Consider the following 18,517-nt stretch of genomic DNA (forward strand, 5'->3'; position numbering starts at 1 on the left):
TGAGAGGTAGTCTGGCAGTGCTAGACTAAAAGTAAACTAAAAGCTGTTTTTGTATGAAATCTTAGAAACAGAACATTCAGCTAATATTATCAAAGAGTTTGAAAGCACAAAAGTTATATTTACATTTAGGTACCAGGCGTATGTGTGGCCTATGTCAACACCCTTGCTCCCTCCTTGACTACCGAGGACGTATTGTTTGATGTAACAATACAGGTTATCCTATGATGTAACAATGAAGGTTCGCAGTGTATGTATCTTTTGACCCATTTGACTTGGAACTTTCGTAGGTCAAGAACGTGGCGGGGGTGCGCCTTTTTCCAGTCAGTCCCGGCGCAGTCGATTGGCTAGTGTTGAAGCGAGAAGCCAGCGGAAGTGCTCAACTCATGTGACAGGAGGAGGGAACTGCATGTACTTTTCTAGACTGTGAGGCATCGAATTTTGTCAGTGTGTTACCTACACTCACCAGGCGGTTCACTTGGAAACATCAGAACTACTACCATCATGAAGATCTGGACCTCTGAACACATATTTAAGTAGGTCTAAGGACATTTTAATTCTCTAACAGCAATTTTACTTGTTTTCTATTAAGCTAAATTTCTTTATGAAACTATGTATAATTGCCATTGAGTAACCTAGCTATTTGCTAGCCAGCTAGCTGTTCTAGCCTGCAAATATTAGCCAATACATCGTAACGGGGTTAAATACCGGCATGCGTGTGTTATCGGCTACGTTCGTGTTGTCATGTTAATCTTTTATTAAACTTAGCATATCGATTGTTTAACAGAATGGCCGATTTTTAACAAACTTTCCGATAACTGACATAGCTACGCTAGCTAGCTAACACTGCTAACGGTAACGTAGCGAATGGCAAACATGAATAACGTTAGGTTGTTTTATAGGGACATTAATTACTTTGTTGTTTAGTCCTATTGGTATTTGTTGCATATCTGCAATAAGTTATATGATCTTACTGACGACCTACTGTCTGTCAGTAAGGTTCTAAGCTTTTGCCGGTGCCCGGGATTTAATGCTTGCATATATGGCAGTGTAACATAGGCTAGGTTTGGATTTTGAATAGACGTCAGACGTGAACATTGCATTTTTGTATTCTTTAAGATCCCTAGTGGAAGTAATTAAGCTGTTAGGGAAAGTTAAACTGAAATGGAGATCTAAAGTTCAGCGCTAAATTAGCTATTCCTGCTAATGTTAGCCGGGTGGCCCTTGAACAGACTTGTGTCAACCGTAGTTTGCCATTTTGGTTTGCGAACCCGAGATGATCTTGCATGGAGTTTAGGTAGCGATACTCAAAAGTTAATGAATTTACGTTAGTTTAGTCGGTAGGTTAGGGTTTTCATCTACCCAATGTCAAAAAGATTTATGGAAATAAGTACATTTACAGAAGTTTGAGCTTGTTTAAACCCTTGTTTAAAGATTGATGTCATGTAGATTAAGTTAACGGTAGCTAGTAGAAAAAGAGCTTTGCAATATAACGGCACTTAACGGTTGCGTTCGGCATGTACTGATGCACGCTATCTGAATTGTTGGCAGTTGTGTAAATATGTTTACACTAACGTTACCCCTTCCAATGTTAACACTTTGTTCAGGGGTCAAACCAGATGAGCATGTGATGGGCTCAGTCCTAAGTCATCTAACAATCCAGTTCATTTGTAATGGTTGTATCTAACAGTTGGCTAATAACGTTATGCCTTAAAACTTACAAGATCTCGGGATGGTGCGTGTGACTGTCACCTCCGACCGGCGTTCAATGTCAGCTACGACATGCTCACTTATTGCGTAACTACCCTTGACTGAACAGCTAGTTGCTAACCTTTTCCCTAGATTTTGCCGCGCCTCCTGACTTGCGTCAGCGTGCACGTGGTTTCTAGTGAATACCATGGCAACAGCTCCCACAGTTAACACTTTGAGGAGTGCCTTCTTTTTGTAAGGCATTCCAGAATTACACTGCACAGATCTAGAACTTACATTGACTGCCATTCATAACGGTCGCTTAAGTCCATTATTACATCTTCAAATTGAATTTATTTTCCTTTACAGCACTGAAGTAAAACGGACTAGATGGCATTCCCTCTGCATTTAAAATTAGTATCTATTGCTTTAGATTGTTTTCCTTTATTGAGCTCTCAAAAAATCACAATTGGAGTGGCTACAAGCTAAAGCTGAATTTTGGTTGTAGGTATATCAAAAACCATGTGGATAGAGAAGATAGGTTGAGATTAGTGAGGTAGTCTCCGTTGTCCAGGTGCCTTGGTATTAAGCTAGCTTTGATATTCGGCCTTAGTTCAATGATTTTCACTGAACTTATGCAACTCACAAGGTTTAAATTATAGTGAGGTGAAACTCCAAATCATGTGGCTTGAATGAGCAAGGCATGACATCTCTTACCGCGAGACAGCGACAGTACCAGTTGATATCTACCTTGGGCTATCCAAGGTCCCACATAAAGCACACTTTGTAGAACCAGGTCAACTGAGGTGAATGCTACTCCACGTGTATTAGGCAGTCAGAGTAAAAGTCTGTGTCTGTCCTATTTTCTACAGCCACCCATGGGAGACCGTCACCAAAGCTGCAATGCAGAAGTACCCAAACCCCATGAACCCCAGTGTGGTTGGGGTGGACGTCCTAGACAGGAGCGTGGACGCCCAGGGACGGCTCCACAGCAAAAGACTACTAAGCACAGATTGGGGTCTTCCATCCATAGTCAAATCGGTGAGTGAGAGTGCTTCTGGCCTTTTGTGAAACTCACTATATCCCTGAGTGAATACTTTTGGATGTCTTGAATGAGTAGTCCTCCAGAAATTGTAAGCCAGCAGTTAAATGTGTTAATGTTTCGACAAGTTTCTCAGCAAGTGGACCCAGCACACAAGACGTCTTGAGGTGTCACTTCCTTTTGTCGTAGTCATGGTACTTCCACCTTAGTTCTCAGTCAGCGTTGGGCTCACTCACGTTAGCTAACAATCCAGTGCCAAATTTAAGTTCCCTCCACATTAGCTGCCAGGTAATGTTTCCAAACAGCTGACCATATTGACGGTCTATTTCTGTATGGGAAGAAGGCTGGTAGAGGGCTCACTGCCAGTTTATTCCTGAGTCTTGCACATGCCGTCCAGGGCCATTCGTAGGGAGCAGAACTGTAACCCTTGTGGTATGACGTAAGAGCGCTCTATCAGTAGTATTTTTTTCTGGCTGGCACAGACAGACAGGCATACGTCCAGGCACTCTGAAGGCCCTCACCTTTGGACTTGTACAACGTGTGCTACCCTTGGCCTGTGCAGAGTGGTGTTGTGCAGATTGATCTGGCTCAGTCCCTGTAAGATTGGCGGTTTTATGAGTTCCTTCTTATAGATTGTGTGTCTGAATATGTTGTGTAAATGCTGACACGGCTGCTGCCCTAGAAGTGATTGCAATAGTAGGCCAGGTTCAATAAGTGAACCTAATCTTTGCCCTACTGCATGTAATTCTTCGTTTTTGTGTGAGCTTTCTGATTTGATTGTAAAATGACGATGAGCACAACTTGGAAGTTGGGAAATATTTTACAGCACTATTTGTCATTTACCATTTGGAGATTGTGGAGTGGCACACATGGGATGTTCATAAAGTTAATGAGAATAAATGAAAAATGCAAAAACAAGAGGATATCTTCAAGTCTTAAAATGTCTGTTCTAAATTATGGCTACGGTGTCATGCTGGACCGCTTGACTGACCTATTCGTTTGATCACATGTCAGCACTGTATTACATGATTGAAGCTAATCAGTCTGGGCTGCCTGCAATAGAGTGAACCAGGCTGACCAATGAGTGTGTGTGCATCTCTTGGCATAGGTCCAAGAAAGGTCACAAAAGGTAGTACGAGTCATCTATTAATAACATGCCATTAGTCCACGAGCACTCTTCGCCTCTTACTTTCCATGGGGTAGGCTAGATCATGTAAAGTAAACTCCAATCTCACTCACAATAAATGCCCTTCTAAGAACTAAGGAACCTCACCCTGGTAAACTAAAAGGACTTGCAACAGGCGATTGTAGCAGTGCTCTGTCTAATATGCATGACGGATCTTGAAATAAGAAGGGCAACTGTCTGACTAATTACTGAGTGAGAGGATTATCTGTTACCTGTTGCTAGCTAGAGCCGGTTGACCACTCAGCCAGTATCAGCTAAAGGGAGAACACTGTAAAGGTGGCACACATTGTATGTATTGTTTGGTCATCTGGTTTGTTGAATTGTTATGTTTAATTCTCCTCTGGTTGTGTCCCCTCAGTTCATTGGTAACACACGGACATGCACTTACATCCAGGAGCACTCAGTTGTGGACCCCAGAGAAAAGACACTAGAGTTGCAGTCAGCCAATGTGAGTCCCCCAACAACACTTCTACCACAGCAACCCGCCCTAACCAGGATACACATACAAAGCCTTGGTGTTCACACCGTGTGGGTTAAGTGTTCATGCATGAGTGTTTGCCAGCTTACATAATGGGTGATTACAGTTGAACCATCTCTGGAATGAGACCTAACCAGATTTGGGCACAACACAGAGTCGTTTCACAGGGGTGGAAGTAAACGGAGACTTGACTGGGTTTTTCTTTTGCCGTTGCAGATCACTTTTACAAACATGGTTTCAGTTGATGAGAGGCTCATATACAGGCCGCACCCAGACGACCCAGAGAAGTAAGACCCTCAATATTCTCCATCCTTGTCATGTATGCTTGTATGAATGTTTCGTGGTGCTCTGCCAAGTAGAGCACACGTCTGAATTGAGCTTTCGTGCTGTCCTGGTCTACTCTCCTCGAAATGTCTCGGAGTGACTGTACAGGGATAAGTGTCCCAGTTGTGCTCACTCTGTTAATCTCTGCAGGACGGTACTGACACAAGAGGCCCTCATCTCGGTGAAGGGAGTGAGTCTGAGTAGCTACCTGGAGGGAGTCATGGCTACTACCATCTCGACAAATGCGGGCAAGGTGAGTGAGTGCCTTGGCAGGGGCAAGAAACAGTCATGTAATAATCTCATCGATACCAATATCGTTTGCAAGATGTCAACTGAAGTTTTCCTGCCGAGTTCAGGATTTACGCTGCAAAGAAAGATTATTACATGTTAAAAAAATCTTTGTAAATTTGGATCAGTGCAGTAAAGCCTTCTGGGGCAGACATACCCTCATGCACGTAAACCACAGCAATGTATAACAGATGTATTATGACCCGTTGGAAATCGTACATTAGACTGACATTAAATAATCTACTCACCCAAGAACGACTGAACTGTATTCTATATCAGCAACTGAATCAGCACCTTGAATAACCAACTATGCATTGTCGTTTCTGTACACAGGGTAGGGAAGCAATGGAGTGGGTTATCATGAAGCTGAACACGGAGATCGAAGAACTTGCCGCCACGGCCCGTGGAACCATGCGAGCCCCCATGGCAGCGGCGGTCACTGAGAAATGACCCTTCCCCCCTCCATTACCTCTCTAACATCTCTCACTCTTTCTCTCTCAATTATTTCTCTCTCTCTCTCTCTGTCTGGGGACTCTTCTCCTGTGTCAGCACTGGCGACCAACCCCCTTCTGTGTTGCTCATACCTCCACTTGCGTTTATTTATTTTTTTTCCATTCATGGAAAGGCACTCTATCCATCTCCCTTCATCAGGCCTCTACATTAGACGCCGAAGGGATACATGAATGGCAACACACAAGGAGGCTGATCTCATACCACAGCCTCAAGACAGAAACTCTCGTGCCTGCCTTTGGGTGGACACTTAAGGACTAGAACTCATACAGGTCACAGGGTAGGAAGGGGAAGTGGATATGCAATAACAATAAAAAAGGTACCAACAAAGGACGCCAGTGCCAGGAGCTACCCCTAACATGCTTTTTGCATTTAGCCTTTGCACGGGATGAGTTGTGTAGCTCTCTCGTCACACGGCCAGCATTCTGAGCAGTGGAGGTGGTTTTATTTTTAAGAGGGATGCACTGCAAAACAGCAGCGGTCACCGTGCAAGTCCACCTGACTCTCATTCCGTGTTCACACGTGCGGGATAACCACAACAGCAACAACTAATGGTGTCGGGTTATGAAAGGACCAGCCATGGCTTTATGCAGCACAGTGCCAACAGGAGTTCTTATCGAAACAGAACTCCCTAAGCCTGGTCATAGGAGCTGTCTTCAGAACACCTCGGTCCAGTCTCAACAGCTATTTTGTTTAACGTGGGGAAGAGCTAGCAAGGGTTTCCCTTCTGGCTCCCCCAGACTTGAATGTCAAGTACTGTACCAGTAATAACAATAATAAATAGTGAATAACTCAGACATTGTCATAGATATTTTTTATTATGGATATGTGTATTCAAGATAAATTATTTTAAAGGGAACAAATTCTGGTTTGTTTTCTTTTTCTGACAATAGTTCACTGAGAGGACCATCTTGAATGCTTTATATTTAGGTATTGACTGTTGGCTTGATGTGTAAGCAGACAGTTTTCTTTTTGGATAGATCTGCCCTTGAGGAGCAGGGTGGCTTCCATAAGAAAACTGCCTGCAATACCAATTAAATTACCCCACCATTTGATATCCAGTTTTGATATATATTCAGAACTGGCACTTTTCTAAAGCAAAGGTAGAACTATATTATTTGATCTACATCTCAAAGGCATTTAAGGCAAAGCAGTTATCAGAAATTGTTACACGGTGTCTGGACAAGTTATCCTTCTGGGGTCACCTTTGAAGAGGGTGGCTGTTGCATGTTTGAAAAAGTTGTCAGATTGTTGTCCCCAAGCCGTGTCTAATGATGGTACTGTATTTGTTTCTAAAATACTTCCGCACACAAAAAAACTCATCTGTCTAACTTGTTACGTTGTTCTTTGAAGTTTTGTTTTTACTCAATATCAGAATGAAAAATGCTAGTTTGCTTGTAGACTAGAGGAAGAGCTATGACCGCATACAGATTTAAACTGTAGGTGGGGGAGGCATGGAAACTGTCAGGAAAGGTTGTCTTTTTCTTTTCTTTTAAGAGGCCAAAATGTAAAGTATGGCAGGAAATGTGATGAGTTGTAAACATGTAGATATAGACATCTTTTTTTTTGACATTGGAAAATAAATAGCAATTATTTATTTATTTATATGATGGGCTTCATATGTTTTTCCATGCAGTGGTGATGGTGATGAAAAGCAAGTCTGTTCTCATTGAAAAAAAGATGCAACTGATGTACTTTCCAAAACACTGTTATCTTGAAGGTCAATGTGCTTCATTGTATGAAATGCAAAATAGACAGGACGTTGCATTCAATATTGTTAACACATTTTTCTTCTAGACTGACTCCTGTTTGCAGTGTTTACTCAGTATTAAACTTGTAAATGTACCTCAAGGAAGCCTTTTTAAATTGTGCACCGCACTTAACCAAGTTCACAACATTCAGACTTAACAACGGCTACTGGAACAGCATATCTCATTTCTTGTTAACACATTTACTCATTTTAAGTAATTGGTTGGGGATTATTTGCTTAAAATAAAGAAAAGGAAAGATGAAACTTTGCTCATTGTTGTTTTTTGAGATGTGCTGAATGTTGAACACGGTTGCACATCATTGGCCCTAATTTTGTTGACGGGCAACAAGCAACAAGTCCGCTGTGCATGAACTCATTTAATAACTTGCCCGAATTATTTTGCTAATTTAATATCATGAGCAAGATGCTCATGATATTAAACACGATACAATATCTTTAGTTCATGAGCAACAAACTTTACTCATCGCCCATCAATGAAATTAGGGTCCCATATGTAATATACAGTGCCCTCCACAATTATTGGCACCCTTAGTGAATATGAGCAAAACAGGCTATGAAAAAATATGTCTTTCCGGTTTATCCTCTTGGTCTTCCACTCAAAATATTCTGAAAAATCTTACCTTTTCATTGAACCTTCAATCTTACCTGTTCATTGAACAAAAATGTTGACATTAAATAAATATTATTCTCCAAAACATGTGTGCCACAATTATTGGCACCCCTTAATTTAATGTTTTGTGCAGCCTCCCTTTGCCAAGATAAGAGCTCTGAGACTTCTCCTATAATGCGTGATGAGGTTGGTGAACACATGGCACGGGATCTGAGACCACTCCTACATACAGTATCTCTCCAGATCCTTCAGATTCTGAGGTCAACGCTTGTAGACTCGGCTTCAGCTCATCCCACAGATTTTCTATGGGGTTTAGGTCGGGGGACTGTGATGGCCATGGCAAAACCTTTATTTTGCAGTCGGTGAACCATTTTTGTGTTGATTTTGAGGTGTGCTTCGGATCATTGTCCTGCTGGAAGGTCCAACCACGGCCCATTTTAAGCTTACTGGAGGGGGCTGTTAGGTTTTCATTTAATATCTGCTGGTATTTGATGGAGTCCATGATACTATGTATCCTAACAAGATGTCCAGGGCCTTTGGAAGAAAAAACAGCCCCACAACATCAAAGATGCAGTACTTCACAGTGGGTATGAGGTGCTTTTCTGTATGGCTTTCTGTCTACGCCAAACCCACCTTTGTTGTTTGTTGCCAAAAAGCTTTATTTTGGTCTCATCTGACCATATAACTCAGTCCCATTGAAAGTCTGACTTACATTTGGCAAACTGTAGGCGCTTTAGTTTGTTGTTGATTGACAGCAGAGGCTTTTTTCTGGCAACCCTCCAAAACAACTTGTGGTGATGTAGGTTGCGCCTGATGGAAGTTTTGGAGACTTTCTGACCCCAAGACTCAACTAACATCGGCAATTCTCCAGCTGTGATCCTTGGAGATTATTTTGCCAGTCGAACCATCCTCCTCACGGTGCATGGGGTCAATGTACAGACACGTCCTCTTCCAGGCGGATTCTTAACATCTCCTGTCGCTTTAAACTTCTTAATTATTTCCATGATAGTGGAAATGGGTATTTTCAACTGTTTAGATATTTTCTTGTGTCCATTTCTTGATTTGTGCAGCTCAACAACTTTTCGTCGCACACCGTCACTGTGTTCTTGGGTCTTTCCCATAGTGATGAATGACTAATGGAATTTGGCCTGTGTAACCTCATATTTGTACGCCAGTGGAACAGGAAGTCATGGTTGACCTCTTAAGAGTTCCTAATCAAACAGGTGAACCTAAAAATGTAAAACATGACTGAAAATATACTTCAGTTATATTTTAATTATAATATTTGTCTAGGGGTGCCAATAATTGTGGCACACATGTTTTGGGGAAAAATATTTATTTAATGTCAACAGTTTTTTTTTCTTTCAATAATTTTACTTCAATGAAAAGGAAAGATTTTTGTGAATATTTTGAGTGAAAGACCAAGACGATAAACAGCAAAGACATATTTTTTCATAGCCTGTTTTGCTCATATTCACTAAGGGTGCCAATAATTGTGGAGGGCACTGTATTGATATATATACACACATACATATACACATATTAATGCAGCTGCCATTGTTGGTGTGAAAATTAGTGGGGAGATATACCAAAGTTATGTTCTGTGATCATCTGTGTAAGCACTGAAGAATTAAGTACTTATTGTATTGTATTTATTCTAGATTATTTTGACATTAGAGTCTCGCGCTAATGTATGTGTACATGCATTCAACCAAGTAAATGCTCTCACTTTGAAGCCAACCCAGTAATTCCACAGCAGTTAACCTAACAATGCTGCCATCTAGTGTTTTAAGGGAAATACAGTCCATATCAAGGTAGAGTCTATTACCCAGAATACCTTGCGTCGTGCTACGTCAACATAGTCGTATCGAAGCACCCACGTCCAGCCAATAAGCAACAAGAGAAGAGGTTCCTTTTGACCAACCAGAGACGTAGGGTTGTTTAAAGGTATTTAAAAGAGGGTTTTTTGAAATTAAACAAGGGAAGTTGCTCACTTGACTGCCGTAACAGCATATTGAATGCATCGCATATAATAGTGCCATTTGCTGATTACTTGGTGGTATTGAGTCGAATTTAAAATTTGCAATATCTGGCTTGATTATTAGGCTTTTCCTATCGTGGTTTGTTCTAGATTTTTGTCAACAATCCGGGAAGTCTTCGGGCTGTGTAAGTAACCTTGGCTAGCCTTAACCTTACGATAGTTAACGTTAAATTAGCTATCCGCTAAATGTGAGGGGAATTGTTTGCCCTGCGGTCTTGGTAACGACCCTGGCGATGTGTCTTAATCTTGTCAAATAAACGTGCAGATATAAATCGTTAATGCTATTGGTTGTTGACTACGTTTATATTTGAACGTTAACGCTAGCACCTCTCACAATTTTAAGTTAGCTGGCAGGCTAATGTCGCTACATGTTGCTAGTCTCTCTAACGCTAACGTTATGTGTTTACGACTAACGAAAAGGTTAACGTTATAAATGTTCACGGTGATTTCCAACTCGTAACATCTGACCCTTTCAGGCCATGGATGCAGGAATGATCAAGGCGACCAAAGACTTCAAATCGCACGGAACAGATACTGAGAAGGTTAGTTACTTGCTACATATTATTCACCTATTTATTTACTACTTCAAGATGTTGTAGGATGCTTGACACTCAATACTGGTTCAACGATTAACACACTAGTACCCGATACTAGTTGTAACGTTATAAGTTACTTGGATACACGAAGCTAACTGGTATGGTTAACCGCAGCTAGCTTAGTTCTCATAGTTCATACTGGTCGTTTCCACGGCCTTTCTCACGTACTTGAAAACTAATGTTTGATTGGATGGCTAATCCCAACGTTAATTATGGAGTTTTGTACTAAAACTAGCGAGCTAGATAACCTACCTAGCTAAAAGCATGCCAAAACGTTGCCAACACTACCGCCAGCCCTTTTATCAGCAATACGTTTCAAATAATATACATAGTGCCTAGCCTCCTAGCATTCCTCAAATATATCAATTTGTTGCACAGTGTATTTTAGTTGTTAGCTGCATCATGGCATGCTTGCGCTGTCATGTGTCGACAAATTTATATTCCAGCCTGCAAAATGAATATTACAAACCTAATGGACGGCCTGACTAACCTTGGGCGGTGAGCTTTTTCAACTGGTTTACTGGTTAAGTGATTCTTCAACAAATTGATTAACACAAGTAAAATGTCTTATTGTTTAGATAAGCAGCAACGGGCCTCAACGGGTTCCGGTACAAGCCTATGTGAAGCCCATGGTGCCTCAATCACAGCGCGTTCCAGACCACCCAAATGGACCACAGCGTATTCCACGACCCGTTAGCCACCAAAAATCTGTGCCTCACACACCTCGCGTGAAGCCGGCTGGTCCTGATGACCAGAACGTTAATCCAGCGCACGCTGCAACCCAGCCCCCACCTCAGCTCAAAACAAAGATTACCCAGGGACCTGTTGCCACGGATACTCCAAGGGTCGCAAAGTCGAAGCCTGAAAAGTCCAGCCGTAAGGATCTACAAACACCCTAATTTAATTCATTATTCATGCATCATGTTAAATGTATTCTGTTGTGATCGAGGTGGCACTATGCGGTATTCAGAGAAACTTCTGTTGGGATAAAACAATATTTAAGGGGGGGTGCACTGCCACACATCAGGCCTATGTGAACCTCCTACATTAAATATTTACCAATGGTTTTCTCCCCCCTCTAGAGCTATCTAGTGGCACATCCTCTAGTTCAAAGTAAGTGTAAATGCTATACCATACCATCTTATTCAGCATTGTATCCAATTTTGACAAAAAGTATAACCCATGTAATGCATCGTTTCCGTTAATTCCAGGAGTCGCTGGAATCTGGAAAACTTTGAAATTGGCCGAGCTCTTGGAAAAGGCAAATTTGGTAATGTGTATTTGGCCAGGGAACGTCAGAGTATGTTCATTCTGGCCTTGAAGGTCCTCTTCAAAAAGCAGCTGGAGAAGGCTGGGGTTGAGCATCAGCTCAGAAGAGAAGTAGAAATTCAGTCCCATCTCAGGTGATTAGTGCCTCTCTGATTGGGAGTGGGTATGCCGGTTTTCATAATCTGCATTTTTGTAGTGTTGCCCACACTTTTACACCGTTTGATGGCTTGTCTTAAATCAAGCCTATCTGTACATACTTTACATTTTTTTTCCCTGTTTGTAGACACCCCAATATACTTCGTCTGTATGGCTATTTCCATGATGCTTCCCGTGTATACCTCATACTGGAGTTTGCACCCAAAGGAGAGCTTTACAGTGAACTCCAGCGCCGTGGAACTTTCAATGACCAGAGGAGTGCTACGGTATAGAATGCAACCCCTATTCAGATTTACCATAGAATCCAATATAGGCTGGGCCATTTTAACTCATGCCCTTGGTGGTTTACTGTGGCAATGTTTTGAGTTGCCCCAAGTACCTTATGTTGTGGCTATTGTTTCTTACAGTACATCATGGAGCTGGCTGATGCCTTGCACTACTGCCACTCTAAGGATGTTATCCATCGAGATATCAAGCCCGAGAATCTCCTCCTTGGACCCAACGGCGAGCTAAAAATAGCAGATTTTGGTTGGTCTGTCCACACTCCGTCGTCAAGGTAAAATCTATGTATTTGCTTTTGCCTGCCTTACATTTGTCAATTTTTGTGCTGTTAACTCCTCTTTATGTGTGAAAGTGAGTCATAAAGCAAGAGGCTCTGTTTTTATCAAATTTGCACAACAAACTGAACCCTTATCTTATGGCGAGGATTGATGGGCTTAAGATAACCTGAACAGCTCCCTAGACCTGAATTAAATAGTTTGAGTGTGGGGGGAACACAACTGTAAAAGTTCAACTCTTTTTAACTTTGAGCATCAGGTGCCTTGCTTCTTTCTGCTTGCACCTTGCTCAAATAAACGGCAGGTGCGGCACAGCGGTTTAGCGTTTCCGTAGTCGCACCGTTCCATAGAGAAAGTGTTGAAATCGAGCACTTGGAGAAGGGAGTGTCTCTCTGTGAAGCCTGTCTTCATGTCCTGTGATCATCTGTGTGAGCACTGAAGAATTAAGTACTTATTGTATTGTATTTATTCTAGATTATTTTGACATTAGAGTCCATGTACTCACTAAAGTGTGATTTCCTTCCTCCCCTGGCCCTATTCCTCGTACCTCTCTTAGCGAGTTACCGAGATAATAAGTCTGCCTTTTCGGGTCTTCGAAGCAACTTTGGTTAAATCACCATAGCAACACATCAATAAACTTGAACCTGCTCCAGCGCAGGCTAATTTAAGTGAAGCTGGATAAGCTTGCCACACCCCCGGGGGAAAAAATGGCAGCTCCCTTCCTGAGATCCCATTGATGAAGGAGCGATATTAGTTAGATTAGCGTTTCATAGGGAGAGTTCTTCGCGATCGCCAAGATCCGTTATTCCATAATGATGAGTTCTGATGATGAGCGCTACTGATTCAGCCGACAAGGAATAATTTATTTACAAGACCTTATCGAGCCAATTATTGAAAACACCACACGCCGCAGCCGAGCATTGACTGTCAGACTGTCTGCATAGCCCTGGGCTTTTTTGCAACTGGTACATTTTTGTACAGTGTCAGCAATGCGGAGAACAAAGCACTCATAATTATATGAGCGTTATTAGTACACCACAGCATATCATTATTGTAGAAAATGATTAAGGTGGACTCATGATAAGAATAGAGAAATACACACTTTCTTTTCACTGCTCCAATGTATTGAATTTCTTATTAATACATTTAGTCATTTAGCAGACGCTTTTATTCAAAGCGACTTACAAGGAAATGTAAGGACGCACTTGGTAAGGAGGTGAGAGAAATCAACCTTGCGATTACTAAATGACTCCTGTACCACTGTCGCACTTGTCGTAATGCATAGATATCCCCCCTATACACAGCTTCTTGTCTTGCTCTCGCAGCGGTGACGGTGTTAGATTTTGCCATGATTATGGTCTTGTATTCTTCATAAGCGTTCATGATCATCTCCTGCTCGCCAGTGGAGAAAAAATAGACTCTCTTTGAGTTTAGTAGCCATTGTACCGTTAGAAAATCATGGTTTTGGTGATCGACGCTTCCCCCTTTTGAAGTAGCACGGGCACGCACAATTACCCTGATAAGTGAAGTCTGGTTCGAATTAACGACATTGTTTGAGCGCGAATCAGCCTGGGAGGAACCGAGATGGCCTGTCCTCAATCATCGCGTTATTTTAAAGTGGCTAATAGTACATCTGATCGACTTAGTTAAACCACGTACGAAGAATACCCCCCTGGTCTTCACATTACGTTATCAAACACCCATTTGCCCCGTAAACTCTAGTTTGAAGGCACCCTGGATTGTGGGACACCACTTATGTCCTTGTTTTCATATATCAGGTAAAGCTGTAAAACAAGACTGTCGAATACCATATGGTGTACCTTTTACCTGCAAAGGATACTCCCAAGCACATCAAGTACATGTACATTGGCTGTGTATGATGCTTGCCGTTCACCCTAACTTCCTTATGAAGCTGATTGAGAGAATGCCAAGAGTGTGCAAAGCAAAATAGGCTACTTTGAAGAATTGAAAAATATAAACGTATAAAAATGGGGGTCACCCCCAATGAAAAAACCTCTGGTTCCTTCAGATGCATCTTTCGGTCTAGTGGGTTTTTTTATTTTTTATTTATTATTATTATTATTATTTTTTTATTATTATTATTTGTTGTTGACCTAAATTATGCTGTTGACTACACCATTGTGTTCTATTTTATCATTTGAAGTGATTTGAGTGTGTTTGTCTGTTTCTAAAGGAGGTCTACTCTGTGCGGAACTCTGGATTACCTGCCACCAGAGATGATCGAGGGTAGGACGCATGATGAAAAAGTAGACCTGTGGAGTTTGGGTGTGCTCTGTTACGAGTTTCTGGTCGGAAAGCCACCATTTGAAACCAAGACTCATGAAGAAACTTACCGCAAGATATCCAGGGTGAGCCGGATGGTTGGGTTGTTGGGGGTGTAAAGGCTACAGTGGTACTTGTTAACCAGTCCAACAGTGTGCCATTAGTGCTGCACCTTAACCTCTGAGACACATAACCAGCTAGCTTTTGAATTAAGGCCCCCTAAAATATGCCAGATTTTGTTGCATAAATAACTAATTAATTTCAAACATTTATCAATCCTATAGCTGGTCCTTACAAGTTATTTTTGATCTGGATCAATTGTAGTTCATATTGTGTTTGACCTGATCTTGGTCCTTGCAGGTCGACTTCACCTTCCCCCCACACGTGAGTGCTGGCAGTCGGGACCTCATCTCTCGCCTGCTGAAGCACAACCCCTTGCACAGGCTACCAACTCAGGGAGTGATGGCCCACCCCTGGGTGGCAGAGAACTCGATCAAGAAGCCAACTATCCCCCTTCCAGACCCCAACTCGGGCACCAGCCAATGACGTGGTTATGCCTCATAACCTCGGGCTGGATTGGGCTTCGGAGGGCCTTCTGCTCGTGTGTGTACGGGCTCAAGGGGGGTGCTCCTGGAGAACTTTCTCTTCTGCTCGTGTGTGTATGGGTTCTAGGGGGGTGCTCCTGGAGAACTTTCTCTTGAGCTTGTGTGTGTGTGTACGGGTTCTGGGGGGTGCTCCTGGAGAACTTTCTCTTGATGCTGCCTTCAAAGGCTTTTAATGTGAACGTCTGTCTTAATATCCCATGCCACTTTCCGTGTACTGTCCCTTTTATGTTGTGTAAACAAGATCTTTATACTTCTCTGTATATATTTTACTGTTTTGAAATTATGAATGTTTTGAATATTTTACCTTTCCATCTATTACTTGAACCAATAAAGAGGTTTTAACAAGATGTGTGGCATATGAGGGATCATTTAAAAATAAATTAAGTTGTACTGTAGGGAGATGTGACCATATTGTTTTGTCTGGATCTCAATGTTTAGAATTGTTTGGCCAATACTAAGTGTTTACCTTGTCCATGGGTTTATTGCAATCGCTGCCTCGTTCAACCGTTTTAGACTGAATAAAGCTAACTATTTGAATTTGCTGACTTTTCTTTTTTTGTATTGATCTTTATTTGGACATTCCTAACTAGTAAAATCATGCGAATGGCACTTGTCTAGTTTACCGACGGAGGGAGTGCAAGGTTATTAAGGGTTTTATACTTCCTTGGTGTGAGCCCTTTTTGTAGGTGCTTTGTTGAACGCTAGTGAACAGCCAAATTACAGAGATTTGTAGAGACTACATTTGTAGAGAGTTCGGCTCTACAAATCTCTTACAATATTGAACTGGATGGAAGTTGTCCTTGTTTGTAACACAATCGGTTTTTAATCCGTAATATTTATATACAGTTCCGGAAAAAATTAAGAGACCACTTCAAGATCAGTTTCTCTGGTTTTACTATTTATTGGTATGTGTTTGAAAATTAACATTTTCGTTTTATTCTATAAACTAGCCTACTGACAACATTTCTACCAAACTTCAAATAAAAATATTGTCATTTAGGGCATTTATTTGCAAGAAAATGACAACTGGTCAAAATAACAAAAAAGATTCAGTGTTTTCAGATCTCGAATTATGCAAAGAAAACAAGTTCATATTCATTTTTAAACAACACAATACTAATGTTTTAGCACGTTGGCTTTGTTTGATGGCTTGTGACCATCCATCTTCCTCTTGATCACATTCCAGAGGTTTTCAGGCCTGATTGGGCATTGAGCATTGTCCTGCTGGAAAAACAGTCCTCAGAGTTGGGGAAGCAAGCTTTTGTGAAGGACGCATGAATCAAGCCAAGTACAAAGTTGTCCTGGAAGAAAACTTGCTTCCTTTTGCTCTGACAATGTTCCCTAACTCTGAGGACTGTTTTTTCCACCAGGACAATGCTCCATGCCACAGCCAGGTCAGTGAAGGTGTGGATGAAGGACCACCAGATCAGGACCCTATCATGGCCAGCCCAATCTCCAGACCTGAATCCATTGAAACCTCTGGAATGTGATCAAGAGGAAGATGGATGGTCACAAACCATCAAACAAAGCCAAGCTGCTTGAATTTTTGCGCCAGGAGTGGCATAAAGTCACCCAACGGGAATGTGAAAGACTGGCGGAGGGTATGCCAAAACGCATGAAAGTTATTCCACCAAATATTGATTTCCGAACTCTTCCTTAGTTAAAACATTAGTATTGTGTTGTTTAAAGATGAATATGAACTTGTTTTCTTTGCATTATTCGAGATCTGAAAACACTGCATCTTTATATAATAAATATAAATGCTCTAAATGACAATATTTTGGGGGGGAATTTGGTAGAAATGTTGCTATTAGTTTAAAAAAATTCATTTTACTCAAACACATACCAATAATTAGTAAAACCAGAGAAACTGATCATTTTGAAGTGGTCTCTTAATGTTTCCCGGAGCTGTATGCGCTCAGATACGAAGACTTGTTGTTCTTGCAAAAGGTCGCTAGAGGGTAGCGTAGGCTAAAAAGCATGGTGAATTTCAACATGGATGAAATTGTCGACCGTCATAAAGGCAGTCAACATGAGCTTGTCAATTCGCTTTGGCTTCGTTGTCAACAATTGTTTGTAGTGCAAGAAAAGATGCGATCTGACATTGAATTCATGAAGAAGTCTTTAGGGTAGCCTACAATGGGGCAACTAGGCTTATGCTAATCAAGGCATGTGTTTAAGTAGTAAGCTACTATTTAAAGGAGTGATTTCCCCTTAGTTTCTATATTTCGTCCTCATGCATATACATAATTTCCGTTATATTTCCATGTGGAACAGAAAAGGAGTCTGACGGTGGAACGTCTCTCTCCAGAGCTTGGCTTTATCTATATGGAAGTGAATGGTGGCCCGATCTTTCTGCACACTGACGGTCTGATTGATATCTCAATTTGCTCTGCACTACCAAGGAATCCTTTTAGGTGGGTGAATGCTGGCATGAGATTGAATATGTAGGCCTAACAGCAGAATTCAGTTAATTCAGTATTCCTTTAAATTTCAAGTTGGGTTGCCATTGTTTTGGCACATCACTGTCGTTTTGGGCCCACCAGTGGTTTAGAAATATGAATCTGTTCAAATATCCTGCAGAACACATGTAACACAAGTAGTTTTTGTGTTAGTCTTTCATAGCCTAGGCTACTATATCGCCTCTTCTGTATTACAGTTTAAACATCTTTTTTATCTTGGAATGTAGCGTATACTGGGACTATTTCGTGTAGGTAGGCCATACACAAGTGAATATACAGTATAGTTCTATACCGACACAGTGTTAGATTGTCTCTATTTGGCAGGAGGAACGACTGTCCGCTCCATGATGTACATTTATCAGAATACCTCCCCTTTCTACCCCCCCCCCCCCCCTCTCTCTCTCTCTCTCTCTCTCTCTCTCTCTCTCTCTGTCACGCAATCCTAACACGTCTAATTATGCATTAAACTCCAGCTGCAGCAATGCCGGTTGTTGCAGGCCCACCTAAAATAAATACAAATGTGACCGTCCAGATGTTGACTGCAGTAGGCTACTCAAAACTCTCACGGTCAGCAAACAGGTAACTCTAACGAGCCCGTCAGCAAAAAATCTGCCCCACAATCTGTCCAAAGTTCTTTTCACTCGCATACTTGT

The 18,517-nt window shown here is 41.6% G+C and overlaps 3 protein-coding genes across 4 annotated transcripts in view; 2 read left to right on the top strand and 1 right to left on the bottom strand.

Moving 5' to 3' along the window:
- The window catches only part of camk1b (calcium/calmodulin-dependent protein kinase Ib), a 48,497-nt gene extending 46,508 nt beyond the window's left edge, over positions 1–1,989 (bottom strand). Inside the window, exon 1 of the mRNA XM_031567531.2 lies at positions 1,719–1,989. The gene's annotated coding sequence lies outside the window, so the exon portion shown is untranslated. The remainder of the gene's footprint in view (positions 1–1,718) is intronic.
- Positions 405–7,528, top strand: prelid3b (PRELI domain containing 3). Of its 2 annotated transcripts, XM_012841173.3 has the most exons (6): positions 415–533; positions 2,559–2,727; positions 4,273–4,362; positions 4,609–4,679; positions 4,867–4,969; positions 5,338–7,528. In XM_012841173.3, the coding sequence occupies exons 1-6, from the start codon at positions 502–504 to the stop codon at positions 5,452–5,454; spliced, it is 582 nt and encodes a 193-aa protein (XP_012696627.1). In that variant the 5' UTR covers positions 415–501; the 3' UTR covers positions 5,455–7,528. The 2 variants fall into 2 exon arrangements, with proteins under 2 accessions (XP_031423392.1, XP_012696627.1); XM_031567532.1 differs by lacking the exon at positions 4,273–4,362 and having other exon boundaries at positions 405–533.
- Positions 7,529–9,868: 2,340 nt separating this feature from the next.
- aurka (aurora kinase A) lies at positions 9,869–15,939 on the top strand. Its single transcript, XM_012841171.3, has 9 exons — positions 9,869–10,061; positions 10,413–10,478; positions 11,111–11,408; positions 11,615–11,645; positions 11,744–11,935; positions 12,085–12,223; positions 12,365–12,513; positions 14,709–14,883; positions 15,158–15,939. The coding sequence occupies exons 2-9, from the start codon at positions 10,416–10,418 to the stop codon at positions 15,341–15,343; spliced, it is 1,233 nt and encodes a 410-aa protein (XP_012696625.1). The 5' UTR covers positions 9,869–10,061; positions 10,413–10,415; the 3' UTR covers positions 15,344–15,939.
- Positions 15,940–18,517: the final 2,578 nt, after the last annotated feature.

This window comes from Clupea harengus, chromosome 5, assembly GCF_900700415.2.
Source record: "Clupea harengus chromosome 5, Ch_v2.0.2, whole genome shotgun sequence".
NCBI classification, from domain to species: Eukaryota; Metazoa; Chordata; class Actinopteri; order Clupeiformes; family Clupeidae; genus Clupea; species Clupea harengus.

Bases quoted from the DNA above. Each gene is read 5' to 3' on its own strand.
- prelid3b (XM_012841173.3), top strand. From the start codon at position 502: ATGAAGATCTGGACCTCTGAACACATATTTAA. The intron at 4,680-4,866 runs GTAAGACCCTCA...TAATCTCTGCAG, and splicing joins CACCCAGACGACCCAGAGAA to GACGGTACTGACACAAGAGG. The intron at 4,970-5,337 runs GTGAGTGAGTGC...TTCTGTACACAG, and splicing joins TCTCGACAAATGCGGGCAAG to GGTAGGGAAGCAATGGAGTG.
- aurka (XM_012841171.3), top strand. From the start codon at position 10,416: ATGGATGCAGGAATGATCAAGGCGACCAAAGACTTCAAATCGCACGGA. The intron at 10,479-11,110 runs GTTAGTTACTTG...CTTATTGTTTAG, and splicing joins ACGGAACAGATACTGAGAAG to ATAAGCAGCAACGGGCCTCA. The intron at 12,224-12,364 runs GTATAGAATGCA...TGTTTCTTACAG, and splicing joins ATGACCAGAGGAGTGCTACG to TACATCATGGAGCTGGCTGA.